The following is a 14820-nucleotide window of genomic DNA, read 5'->3' as shown; positions in this document are numbered from 1 at the left end:
GTCAAATTAAGAATCTCTTCTCACCCACCAACCCCTTCTCTGGTTGAAATCCCCTTGTCATTGATATGAAAACACGGGATCCCCCCTGTAAAGTGTACTTTTTTTACCCAAGGGCTGAGACAAGGATACCAGTTGTATGACGTTATTTTAGCAATACCTATGACGTCATTTTAGCAATACCTTGACATAACGCGACAATACGGCTGAAACGGGTCGTGCGTTCCTATATCGGGTTTATGTCAACCAGTCAAAACATAAGCCGTTTTCTTTTTAACAACACAACGGGTCTAAAATATTGACATGATTTAATAACAAGTATGTTTGCAAGAAGAATGAAGCCTCCGGACCGCCATCTTGGAACCACGTAGTATGTGGAACCACGACCACGAACCACTCGAACCGGTTCTGCTGGTATGCTGTTTGTCTTTACGAGTACAACAGCTTCGTACCGGTAAAATATTGGTACGATAACGAGCGCACAGATATTTCCCAGTCATATTTTACGACGACATTGCAACCAAGTCACGCTAAAACTTCTTGCAATATTGTAACGTCAAGATTGCATAAGAGTGCCAAAAGTTAGACAAGAGAACACCTTTGACATTGGCGTTGATACCCGGAGATCTGTACCCGAGAGGTGTAAGGTGAGAACCACCAAACATACCCAATCCATACATGTTTCGATAGACATCGCCTTTTCTCGTGTTTTTTTTTAAAGTTAAGGATGTGTTTGCCATCAGGACAACAGAAAAAGCGCATTAATTGTGCATGAACAACCACCTTTTTTTCACAACGACCAACAGAAAATAAAATGGCGCTTTTGGGTCGCTTCATTGTCAGCCACCGTGACCGAACTCATGAAAAGAATGAATTTAACGTTCGCCCTTTTCGAGTATTTGACAAAATCTGGAAAACACTTAGCGTCAACAATCATATGGCTGGCTAATTACCAACGTAGGGGCATGATTTCTGATTATTATAGTAGTAATCTCCTGTGTATTCCCGGATTACCGCCGAGTCTGACCTTGTCAGGTCGCGGGACAATGTTAATCCAAAGATCCAATACACGTTTGTTATTATGACGTTTATTAATTTACGGGTAATCCGCTTAATCTCTGATTCGTGTTGTCGAAAATGGAGTATTGTGTTGTTTGTAAATCGACACAGGAACGATCTTATAGTTTCTGTTAGAAATGTAAGGATACATTTCTCATTTATGCAAAGAGTGGTGTGGTTATTTGCGTCTGTTCAACGAAAGAACTCTTGATGAAACAAAACGTCATACCTCTGGCTAAATCATCGTACTTGTGTGTAATTGTTGGGTGACCTGTGTGTGTTTGTAGATTTATTCCATCGATATACAAGTATTGTTGTGTTTTGGCGAGATGCATTGTGGTGTGTTATGAATCAATGCTATCCGTTATAAACTTCGACACTGGATTACTGTACAGCACCACAGAACACAAGTCTCTTCTGTTACTCTAAGTGATTGAGTGTGGCGAGAGAAGCACTGGAAAACATATTGGTGATGGATACACTTATCAAAACTTCCAGAATACTGCACAGAAAGTATCAAGGGACTACGAGACTTTGTCACCTAACTCAGAAGTATCTTTTATCATAAAACGACTATTTTTCCAAAACGTTTTTCCGATATCACGTTTTTCAGTTATGACGTTACATAAACATTTTAACACCACACATACGACTCATCTACTGTCAAAAACCTGTCAAATATGACGTCACGTCAACAAGGCACCACAACCCGTGTTTCCGGTGCAGCAAAGTCAACCAAAAATGACCCGGCGGCTCGTCAGGGGTCAAAGAGGTCAGGGCAGCCTCAGAGTCGGCAAATGTCGACTGGATACCAAACAGGAGGCGAGTCGAGATATCAACAGACACGGATGACTCGACAGGGATCACAGGGTGTTAGTAGACAGACAGGGCAACGGGGCAGTAGACAAACGGCGGGGACAACAAAGTCCAATAGGCTGGTACAGAGTAGGCTTTCAAATCAAGTTGTGTTTCGTCACGAGTCGAGTCGAGGCGGAGATTCAGAGGCGAGGAGTTATGCTTCACAGTACGATGATGAGGATGATGAGGATGGCGAGTACGAGGACGGGGACGAGGACGAGGAAGGGGAGTATGAAAACGAGGATGAAGAGGAAACCGAAGGCAGCGAGGATGTACAAAGTACTTACATAGAAGATTATTACCCGGAGTATGCTTCAATGACAGGCATAAGAAAAGTCCAAGGTCCAAGGGTTGAAATAATGGACGGTCCTGATCCGTGCCATTGTTTCCCAAAGAAAAGTAACAAGCACATCCCATCTATGGTGTATGAAAACATCACGTGCAAACATTCTGGAGTTAAAGGTGAGGCACATGCAGGTGTATTTCGGTTTGATTTTAATTGGAACGAATTCATGGAGGAACCAAGACGGAGAAAACGAAGTCAAGCTCCTCCTAAAACTAACTTTGTAAAGGGATATCCTAATCCCGAATTTTTAGGGGAATATGTGGAGGAAGGTGAAGGTGAAGATGAAGATGACGATGATGACGATACCAATCAACAAGACGATGAAGAAATTGATGATGATGAGGACGATGATTACACGTACCATGGTGATGAAGAATTCGAAGGGCGATGGGGAAAACAATCCGATGATGATGATGATGATGATGATGATGACGATGAAGAGGAAGAAGACGAAGAAGAGGCTGAGCAACAGAGAGCTTTAGAAGAAGCCATGGCCAAACCTAGTGGGATACGCGCTATTATACCGTTGCCTCATATAGGGTATTCCCCACCCCCTTCTAGGGAAAGATCTACACCTTTGTCCCAGCGTTCTGTCCCGTACTCTCTGCCCCCACTGCCCGAGAGCCCTTTCATGTCTGTCCAAAGTCGCCAGTCTGCCCAGTCATACGAAGGATCAGGGGTCGGAAGTCGTTTGGACAGTAGGGACGCGCGCAAGGACGGCAAGTTCCGGATAAAGAAAATCAATACAGTGCGCCGTTTCCAGGGCCGAATGTATGATCCAGGTAAGTCAGTTAACATCCCCTCTCTTAACAGTGTTTCTATGTACACGTTACTATTTTGTATGCGAGGAAATGTTTGGACAGCAAAGAGTCGCTATATTACTAAAATCAGTCATTACTTTGGACATATGTTCGTCCCTTTATTAATGTTGATACCAACGTTTAACTGGAAGTAACTATCATATTGCTTAAAAATAGGGCGCAGAAACTTTCGAGAAGCCTAATTTATTTTGGTCCAAATGGTACCGATAAAGTATAGATTTGTAATTATATTTGCATGTAAGTGATCCTCTTCTGCCATTTATTTTGATAATTATAGCAATGTGTTATGGTAACATGTTGATGTTGGACCCTCGACTTGATATAATATTGGTAAATAAACGTGTATTACGGGTCTTTCTATAGCATGATATTTGATGGTCTGCCATGAATATGTAATTTGCTACATTGCAGCTTCCAAAAAAGTGGTTTCCTATGACATAACGCCATCCTTCAGAGCTAATCTTGACACTTGGCACGCCAACATCGACAGTGGATCTTCCGCTGCTTCCGGAAGTCGCCTTTCGCTCCAGTCCGGAAATCGTCGAAGTACCGTACCGAGTCGTCGGAGTGTGAAAGTCGAGAGTCGTCATACGAACATTCCAGAGGAAGATGACGAAGACGAAGAAGATGATGACGACGACGACGATGAAGATGACGACGACGAAGAAGACGACGATGAAGATGATTATTGACACTTATTGTTGTCAGTAGTATGCAGTGTCAAAACATCCATTATGCTAATTTTCGTTTTTTAAGTATCCGTGTGTTCCTTCATCGGGTTCGTACCAGCATTACGGTATCATGGAACGCAAATTGAATATCAAGCGAGTTCCCAAGATGGCGGCCTTCGCTCACCTCAAACATAAAAACCGATCATTTTCCTTTTTTACAGTGTAACGGATGTAAAACATTGACTTTCATAATTCATAAAATGTCATCGCTAACGGAGAGTCCCCGTCTCGTTTAAAAAAAAAAATTACTTTTGCATAACAAAGGAAGAATCACAGTTACGTCATCTCGGATCCAAGTGATACGTATGAAGAATCCATCCACGAGAACCGATTCGGTTCTGTTGGTACAGAATGTTCCATTACGAGTATCGGTTCGGTTCTACTGGTACAGAATGTACCATTTCGAGTATTGGTTCGGTTCTACTGGTACAGAATGTTCCATTATGAGTACAACAGATTCATACCGGTACAACTGGTACGAACCCAATAAAGGAACGCATGGTATGTGAACGCTACCGGCAGAAGAAGAATCAGTGTCATTTTGACGTTTCTCCTCCCACCCTTAAGACTAATGCTAGACCACTGGAGGACGCAAACATTGAGTGGTATAAGGATTCTCCAGGACGAGAAAAAGGTTTCTCGAATATTTCTAAATGTTGATTATGTGATAAATGTATGTAAAATCATCTATTCGTTTCTTACTTTAAAATAGTGTTGACAGAATCCTTCAGAATACATCATTTTAAACTTAATAATGAAATTCATCTTTTAGAAAATGTTATGATAGGGAGAGCTTGAAATGTGTTGTATGTGGTCCCGTGGAAAATTCAAAGTTAAGGAATTTTGATGAAAGTTGCATTTCATTGAATGCGAACGAGTAGCGCAAGGGAGGTAACTCAGGTAGTGATATCACTAAAGTCATCGTAACTTACCGTTTCCAATCGTCTGGTGTACGCCGTCGTGCGTTGTCCGTCGGACGTCCGTAAATAATTTACGTTTCTTCTCAGAAACCCCTGAACCAGTTTCAGTAAAGATTTACTGAAATCTTCCATGGCCAAAGGTCAATCGAATCCACACCACTAGTGACACGGGGAATGGGACAAAAAGTATCCAATTTGATAAACTTTCAAAATGCCTCTCCCAAAGACTCAGATATATGGAAGAATTGAATTTTTTCTTCGAAATGGAAGGGTCTTACAGGTCTTTCCCGAAATAGTGAGTTTCAACCACGAAGTCTCGCGTTTTCCCCTGGGGAAGGAATAAACTTAACTATGTAGTTTATGTAGCGTAACAACATGTTTGAGTGGTTTCCCATTGGAAATAATTGGATCTTGGGCTGGATTATTAACTGTGTGAGAGGACATTTTGATGGATGCACAAAACCTCGGTTGACCCCCGGGATAGGCGTGACCAAAACGGGTAAAATTGATCGAAAGTGTAACAACTTTCTTCTCCAATCCGAGGTCCGTTGTTGGAAAGGTCTTCAAGTGTTTTATGAAAATGGAGAATATTTCGATACACCAAGGCGTGACATCCGTCCATAGGGAGCGGATGAAGTTTATTATAGTGGAAATAGGGAAAAGACACTTTTTTTATACTTTATAAGTTAATTCAAACTCTATTGAAATTAAAACTCAATCCAAAAGTATCAAATTAGCTTAAATTCCAACAAACTAATACTTTTCATAGTATGATGTTTTGTTTTTTTGTTTTTAACTTACTATAATCTAGATATTGAGTATAAGGATACTATACTTTTGGGTAAATGTTTATTTTGATTTTAGCTTAATGAATCAAAAACTAGTTTGAATAATTACGTTATATATATGTGTATATACTTGTGACGATGTTTACATATACATATACATGTAGATGATATGAAATTGTGACTGTAACCAACTCATCCCACATGTGCCGAGGGGCGGGGCTAAAAGGAGTCATATTTCTACATCCATTTTGTTTAGTCATATTGAATGATAGTTTTAAAAACAACAAATCTTTTCGCAGTCTTCGGTGACTTTGTTGTAACAATATGACCGAAAAGTGGAAATGCTTTATTTAGAAAACATGCATTGTCGAGGGAGAGATATTGGTACATCATCTCCATTTCAAGGCATTTTTCATTGTATAAGACCATTTATTCATAAATCATTAGTTTCCACTGGTATGACTCTAATCACGCGTCCGTCTCCCATTTGTTCTGTTTCTGAACATGACTGCGTCCATTAATACCCTTTCCTACCCTATATCACTTTTGAGTAATGTCCTTGAAGATATTCTCATAAAAAGGCTGGTCTGTTCGTTATCATGGTACAGTAACAGAGTAAAGGACACCCCGCCTTTATTTTACAGGAGTTGCCTCCCTTAGCACACTTCAAGTTGAAGGAGTTCAAACCGCCTGATGTCTACACAAGTAATAGTATATAGTCTTAATGTCCATTATCAGTTTTGCAGTTTCCTTTAACATTAAGACCCACTGTGATGACTTTAGATAGTACTAAAGCGTGTGTTAAATTGTAAAATAAATGGAGTTGTCCGTCAATTAAACCAATGTTTTGGTTCCAAAGCATTTCTCTTGATGCCATCATTCTTGACGCCAAAATCTGTAATAAACGAGCAAATCTCTCTTGCCCCATTTACGTTTTGATTCGGATGGATTAAGGGCGTAAGACAACCGAGTCAGTCGGTCCGGCAGTAAAATTACATTTGGATTATATAGCGCAATAACCCGTTGCCGTACGACGATTATGACATCCCGTCCGGCGAGCTAAAAGTAAACTTTGTACGGAACATTGCTGCTGTATCTTGTTTTCTTGTAACCTTTTATCAGAAACATTCACTCAAAATGGGACGTTTTTCTAAATTTGTTCACAACATAAAATTGATGCAAGCACTGGCTTATATCAATATATGCCACACAATTCCACCAGGGTATACACTATGTTTTAAGTAAACCTGCTATAACCCAACCCCTACCCTACCTCGACCTGGCGCGAGTCATCACGAGAAAGTGTTTAAGAGATCACAAATCTACACAGGCTCTAACAATAACTTTTCATGAAGTTGTGTCTGAGATAATCTGTGCCCCGCCCGGTGTTTAACTAAGCTCACTGACTCGCCAGTGTTTTTAGAGGCATATACCTGGCAGCATTGGGTGATTTTAAAGTTGCGTTTGTTTAATGTTTTGTCTATATATATACCGCTGTTAAGAAACACAGACTACAGTTGTTTTGAGGGGTACACTTCGTTACTTTCAGAGATACAAGAAAGTCGGAGATAGGGATTATACATACCGATACCTAATAAAACCTCCTCAACTCTGGACGAACTTCAATCTTATTAAAATCAAGATGGTCATTCTCACTACGTTACATGAACAGTTCATGTAACGTAGTGAGAATGACCATCTTGATTTTAAGTAGATTGGACGAACTTAGACAAACATCAACATGATGGTCGTGAACTTCGTCATTCACCTGTTGTGAACTGACACAGGAATCAGTAAGTTTTGTTCCTAACACACAGGTATCTTCTCACTTTCTATTTTTAGCAAATTCACCACTCTCACTAGGATATACGTGTACAAAATATGGCCCCATCCCAAGGATCGAGGGACTAAGGGGATGCTGAATTACATAATCCTAATCATGTTTGTTTGTTTGCTGGGTTTAATCGCCGCGTAAACAGCCAGGGTCATTTTGAGGTGGGGGTCTCCTTGCAGTAGTTGGTGACTACCTCACTAACTTAGGAGGCCCGTCGCATGCCATGCAGATTAATTATTGTAAAGTGTTACCTAAGGTTACGTAGCTGGCGCTCTTCCCGACTGAGCTATCGTGACCCCTTCTGAAGTTTGTACATATTTTACTTTAAATGAATATAGTACATGTACCAATGAAAAAAAAAAGAAAAATAAATAGTAACACAGGATGGTAATTTGGATGCCATCTCATTGGACGGGTACTCTTCAATATACCGTATATATACAATCTTGTCGATCGTAGTCGAATACTCGTTATACATGCGAAACGAGACTGCGTTTTAGAGGAATTCATTTCACACGCCAGAAGTTACTTTTTTAGTTCTTAGTTTAACGGTTCTACTCAATTTCGTTTTAATTGATCGCCCTTCTTTCACATATTTCATTGCTGGCGACTATGACCTTATATTGAATTTTGATGAAAATCATTTCGGGACAGTTATTGAAAATCATTTCGTGACAGTTATTGAAAATCATTTCGGGACAGTTATTCTACGGTAGTTAAAGTTTGATGGATAGACTGACATAAAAATACATTGATATATCTATAAATATAAATTATTGTTATTCATTTAAAATTTGATGGAATTGGACTTGTTTACAAACAGTTTACATTATAGGGTCGGCTGTTTACAAGATTAGATAGACATACAATTATGATATAAAGTATCTTTACAGATCATAAAGTACATGATATAATCTTCAATTAGAAATACCTACACGATCTGATCTTTGATCCAAAGTAATTAGTTCTAGATCGTTGCACTTAAGTTAAACGGCCGGTCATTTTGGCTACCATTTCGCAGGAAGCCCCATAAAAATATAGCCTTCTACTGTCACGTTAAAGCATATTTGATTACTAACCCTGTTTTTTTCCCCCAACAATTTATCTTCTCAAGGCGGAAGACATTTTGACAAATCGATAGTAAATATAGATAGGGTTAAATTCGTCTATATAACATAGATCGCTTTAAGTCCGACAGTTAAACTTTTAGATTATATATAGTTTGGAAACATCGAGTCTTTCCCTAAGCATGATATATTGATTTAAATCAATATATACGTACAACATCTCACGATATTTATCATAGATAGACTTGTTGACCTTAACTTTATGGAGTTAAATTGTCTGAATCAGTCAGGGTGACCAAATACGTTTGAGAGAAACGAGGTACTATACGGAGAGGCCAAACACACCCATTGCATGTACATGTACTATACTCTCTGTGTAATATATTTGATTGGTAATTGATATCGCATAGTATGTATTGACAGCAAACGTATAATTACTACTTTATTTCTCCCCCGCTTTCTACTTTCCTTATTTCTCCTTTACTGCATTGCCTCCCAACTTCTTCCCTGCTGCCTATTCCCTACTTGTCTACTACTGCTTTATAACTCCCCCCTTGTCCCCGAATGCCTCTTCCTCCCTACCTGTCCCCTACACCCCTGTATCCATACCTGTCCCCTACACCCCTGTATCCCTACCTGTCCCCTACACTCCTGTATCCCTACCTGTCCCCTACAACCTGTATCCCTACCTGTCCCCTACACCCCTGTATCCATACCTGTCCCCTACACCCCTGTATCCCTACCTGTCCCCTACACCCCTGTATCCCTACCTGTCCCCTACACCCCTGTATCCCTATCTGTCCCCTACACCCCTGTATCCATACCTGTCCCCTACACCCCTATATCCCTACCTGTCCCATACACCCCTGTATCTCTACCTGTCCCCTACACCCTGTATCCCTACCTGTCCCCTACACTCCTGTATCCCTACCTGTCCCCTACACCCCTGTATCCCTACCTGTCCCCTACACCCCTGTATCCCTACCTGTCCCCTACACCCCTATATCCCTACCTGTCCTCTACACCCCTGTATCCATACCTGTCCCCTACACCCCTGTATCCCTACCTGTCCCCTACACCCCTGTATCCCTACCTGTCCCCTACACTGCTGTATCCATACCTGTCCCCTACACCCCTGTATCCCTACCTGTCCCCTACACCCTGTATCCCTACCTGTCCCCTACACCCCTGTATCCCTACCTGTCCCCTACACCCCTATATCCCTACCTGTCCCCTACACCCCTATATCCCTACCTGTCCCTTACACCCCTGTATCCTTATCTGTCCCCTACACCCTGTATCCCTATCTGTCCCCTACACCCTGTATCCCTACCTGTCCCCTACACCCTGTATCCCTACCTGTCACCTACACCCTGTATCCCTACCTGTCCCCTACACCCCTGTATCCCTACCTGTCCCCTACACCCCTGTATCCCTACCTGTCCCCTACACCCTGTATCCCTACCTGTCCCTTACACCCCTGTATCCTTATCTGTCCCCTACACCCTGTATCCCTATCTGTCCCCTACACCCTGTATCCCTACCTCTGTCCCCTACACCCTGTATCCCTACCTGTCCCTTACACTCTGTATCCCTACTTGTCCCCTACACCCTGTATCCCTACCTGTCCCCTACACCCCTGTATCCTTATCTGTCCCCTACACCCCTGTATCCCTACCTGTCCCCTACACCCCTGTATCCCTACCTGTCCCCTACACCCTGTATCCCTACCTGTCCCCTACACCCCTGTATCCCTACATGTCCCCTACACCCTGTATCTCTACCTGTCCCCTACACCCTGTATCCCTACCTGTCCCCTACACCCCTGTATTCCTACCTGTCCCCTACACCCCTGTATCCCTACCTGTCCCCTACACCCCTGTATCCCTACCTGTCCCCTACACCCCTGTATCCCTACCTGTCCCCTACAACCTGTATCCCTGTCTGTCCCCTACACCCCTGTATGTCTACCTGTCCCCTACACTGCTGTATCCCTACCTGTCCCCTACACTGCTGTATCTCTACCTGTCCCCTACAACCTGTATCCCTACCTGTCCCCTACAACCTATATCCCTACCTGTCCCCTACACCCTGTATATCTACCTGTCCCCTACAACCTTTATACCTACCTGTCCCCTACACCCCTGTATACCTACCTGTCCCCTACACCCCTATATCCCTACCTGTCCCCTACACCCCTGTATCCCTACCTGTCCCCTACACCCCTGTATCCCTACCTGTCCCCTACACCCCTGTATCCCTACTTGTCCCCTACACCCCTGTATCCAAACCTGTCCCCTACATTCCTGTATCTCTACCTGTCCCCTATATCCCTGTATCCCTACCTGTCCCCTACACCCCTGTATCCCTACCTGTCCCCTACACCCCTATATCCCTACTTGTCCCCTACACCCCTGTATCCCTACCTGTCCCCTACACCCCTGTATCCCTACCTGTCCCTTACACCCCTGTATCCCTACCTGTCCCCTACACCCCTGTATCCCTACCTGTCCCCTACACCCTGTATCCCTATCTGTCCCCTACACCCTGTATCCCTACCTCTGTCCCCTACACCCTGTATCCCTACCTGTCCCTTACACTCTGTATCCCTACTTGTCCCCTACACCCTGTATCCCTACCTGTCCCCTACACCCCTGTATCCTTATCTGTCCCCTACACCCCTGTATCCCTACCTGTCCCCTACACCCCTGTATCCCTACCTGTCCCCTACACCCTGTATCCCTACCTGTCCCCTACACCCCTGTATCCCTACATGTCCCCTACACCCTGTATCTCTACCTGTCCCCTACACCCTGTATCCCTACCTGTCCCCTACACCCCTGTATTCCTACCTGTCCCCTACACCCCTGTATCCCTACCTGTCCCCTACAACCCCTGTATCCCTACCTGTCCCCTACACCCCTGTATCCCTACCTGTCCCCTACAACCTGTATCCCTGTCTGTCCCCTACACCCCTGTATGTCTACCTGTCCCCTACACTGCTGTATCCCTACCTGTCCCCTACACTGCTGTATCTCTACCTGTCCCCTACAACCTGTATCCCTACCTGTCCCCTACAACCTATATCCCTACCTGTCCCCTACACCCCTGTATATCTACCTGTCCCCTACAACCTTTATACCTACCTGTCCCCTACACCCCTGTATACCTACCTGTCCCCTACACCCCTATATCCCTACCTGTCCCCTACACCCCTGTATCCCTACCTGTCCCCTACACCCCTGTATCCCTACCTGTCCCCTACACCCCTGTATCCCTACTTGTCCCCTACACCCCTGTATCCAAACCTGTCCCCTACATTCCTGTATCTCTACCTGTCCCCTATATCCCTGTATCCCTACCTGTCCCCTACACCCCTGTATCCCTACTTGTCCCCTACACCCCTGTATCCAAACCTGTCCCCTACACTCCTATATCCCTACCTGTCCCCTATATCCCTGTATCCCTACCTGTCCCCTACACTGCTGTATCCCTACCTGTCCCCTACACCCCTGTATCCCTACCTGTCCCTGCACCCCTGTATCCCTACCTGTCCCCTACACTGCTGTATCCCTACCTGTCCTCTACACCCCTGTATCCCTACCTGTCCCCTACACCCTATATCCCTACCTGTCCCCTACACCCTGTATCCCTACCTGCCCCCTACACCCCTGTATCCCTACCTGTCCCCTACACCCTGTATCCCTACCTGTCCCCTACACCCCTGTATCCCTACCTGTCCCCTACACCCCTGTATCCCTACCTGTCCCCTACACCCCTGTATCCCTACCTGTCCCCTACACCCCTGTATCCCTACCTGTCCCTACACCCCTGTATCCCTACCTGTCCCCTACACCCCTGTATCCCTACCTGTCCCCTACACCCCTATATCCCTACCTGTCCCCTACACCCCTGTACCCCTACCTGTCCCCTACACCATGTATCCCTACCTGTCCCCTACACCCCTATATCCCTACCTGTCCCCTACACCCCTGTATCCCTACCTGTCCCCTACACCCCTGTATCCCTACCTGTCCCCTACACCCTTGTATCCCTATCTGTCCCCTACACCCCTGTATCCCTACCTGTCCCCTACACCCTGTATCCCTACCTGTCCCCTACACCCCTGTATCCCTACCTGTCCCCTACACCCCTATATCCCTACCTGTCCCCTACACCCCTATATCCCTACCTGTCCCCTACACCCCTGTATCCATACCTGTCCCCTACACCCCTATATCCCTACCTGTCCCCTACACCCCTGTATCCCTACCTGTCCCCTACACCCCTGTATCCCTACCTGTCCCCTACACCCCTATATCCCTACTTGTCCCCTACACCCCTGTATCCCTACCTGTCCCCTACACCCCTGTATCCCTACCTGTCCCTTACACCCCTGTATCCCTACCTGTCCCCTACACCCCTGTATCCCTACCTGTCCCCTACACCCCTGTATCCCTACCTGTCCCCTACACCCCTATATCCCTACCTGTCCCCTACACCCCTGTATCCCTACCTGTCCCCTACACCCTGTATCCCTACCTGTCCCCTACACCCCTGTATCCATACCTGTCCCCTACACCCCTGTATTCCTACCTGTCCCCTACACCCTGTATCCCTACCTGTCCCCTACACTGCTGTATCCCTACCTGTCCCCTACACCCCTATATCCCTACCTGTCCCCTACACCCTGTATCCCTACCTGTCCCCAACACCCCTATATCCCTACCTGTCCTCTACACCCCTGTATCCATACCTGTCCCCTACACCCCTGTATCCCTACCTGTCCCCTACACCCCTGTATCCCTACCTGTCCCCTACACTCCTGTATCCATACCTGTCCCTACACCCCTGTATCCATACCTGTCCCCTACACCCTGTATCCATACCTGTCCCCTACATCCCTGTATCCCTACCTGTCCCCTACACCCCTGTATCCATACCTGTCCCCTACACCCTGTATCCATACTAGTCCCCTGTGTACATCCTTGTATCCCTACCCGTCCCATACTGCCCTTTCTTCCTACTTGTTCCCTTTACTGTCATCTCTCCATACTTCTCTCACTACTGTCATCTCTCCATACTTCTCTCCCTACTGTCATCTCTCCATACTTATCTCACTACAGTCATCTCTCCATACTTCTCTCACTACTGTCATCTCTCTATACTTCTCTCACTACTGTCATCTCTCCATACTTCTCTCCCTACTGTCATCTCTCCATACTTATCTCACTACAGTCATCTCTCCATACTTCTCTCTTTACTTCTCTCCCTACTGTCATCTCTCCATACTTCTCTCACTACTGTCATCTCTCCATACTTATCTCACTACTGTCATCTCTCCATACTTATCTCACTACTGTCATCTCTCCATACTTCTCTCACTACTGTCATCTCTCCATACTTATCTCACTACTGTCATCTCTCCATACTTATCTCACTACTGTCATCTCTCCATACTTCTCTCTTTACTTCTCTCCCTACTGTCATCTCTCCATACTTCTCTCACTACTGTCATCTCTCCATACTTATCTCACTACTGTCATCTCTCCATACTTCTCTCACTACTGTCATCTCTCCATACTTTTCTCTCTTTGCTGTCATCTCTCCATACTTCTCTCTTTACTTCTCTCCCTACTGTCATCTCTCCATACTTCTCTCACTACTGTCATCTCTCCATACTTATCTCACTACTGTCATCTCTCCATACTTACAATGTATCTCACTACTGTCATCTCTCCATACTTATCTCACTACTGTCATCTCTCCATACTTCTCTCACTACTGTCATCTCTCCATACTTATCTCACTACTGTCATCTCTCTATACTTCTCTCCATACTGTCATCTGTCCATACTTATCTCACTACTGTCACCTCTCCATATTTCTCTGTTTACTGTCATCTCTCCATATTTCTCTCACTGCTGAGATATCTCTATATTTATCTCACTACTGTCATCTCTCCATACTTCTCTCTTTACTTCTCTCCATACTGTCATCTCTCCATACTTCTCTCACTACTGTCATCTCTCTATACTTCTCTCTTTATTGTCATCTCTCAATACTTCTCCCCTATTTTTATTTCTCCATACTTCTCTCCCTACTGCCATCTGTCTCGATTTCTTTCCTAACCATATTCTTTCCTCACTCGTTACCTATTGACTTTTCTTCTCCCATATAGTCATCTCTCCATACTTTTCTCCCTACCGCCATATCTCCCTACTTCTTTCGCTATCGCCTTCTCCCCTCAATCGTCCCTTCTACTTCTGGCTTTTTTCTCCCTAATTCTCTCCCTATTTCTATCCCTGCTTCTCTCTCCATTGCCATTTTCCCCATTTCGCTCCCTACTGCCATACCTCCCTGCTTCTTTCGTTATCGTCTTCTCTCCTCAATCGTCCT

The 14820-nt window shown here is 44.7% G+C and overlaps 1 protein-coding gene across 1 annotated transcript; it reads left to right on the top strand.

Moving 5' to 3' along the window:
• Positions 1-1149: 1149 nt before the first annotated feature.
• LOC117333474 (FK506-binding protein 3-like) lies at positions 1150-5503 on the top strand. Its single transcript, XM_033892778.1, has 2 exons — positions 1150-3042; positions 3493-5503. Exons 1-2 carry the CDS (start codon positions 1737-1739, stop codon positions 3771-3773), a joined length of 1587 nt encoding a protein of 528 aa, XP_033748669.1. The 5' UTR covers positions 1150-1736; the 3' UTR covers positions 3774-5503.
• Positions 5504-14820: the final 9317 nt, after the last annotated feature.

The sequence above is a fragment of the Pecten maximus genome, chromosome 8 (assembly GCF_902652985.1).
Source record: "Pecten maximus chromosome 8, xPecMax1.1, whole genome shotgun sequence".
NCBI classification, from domain to species: domain Eukaryota; kingdom Metazoa; phylum Mollusca; class Bivalvia; order Pectinida; family Pectinidae; genus Pecten; species Pecten maximus.
This window is presented reverse-complemented; position numbering and strand designations above follow the sequence as displayed.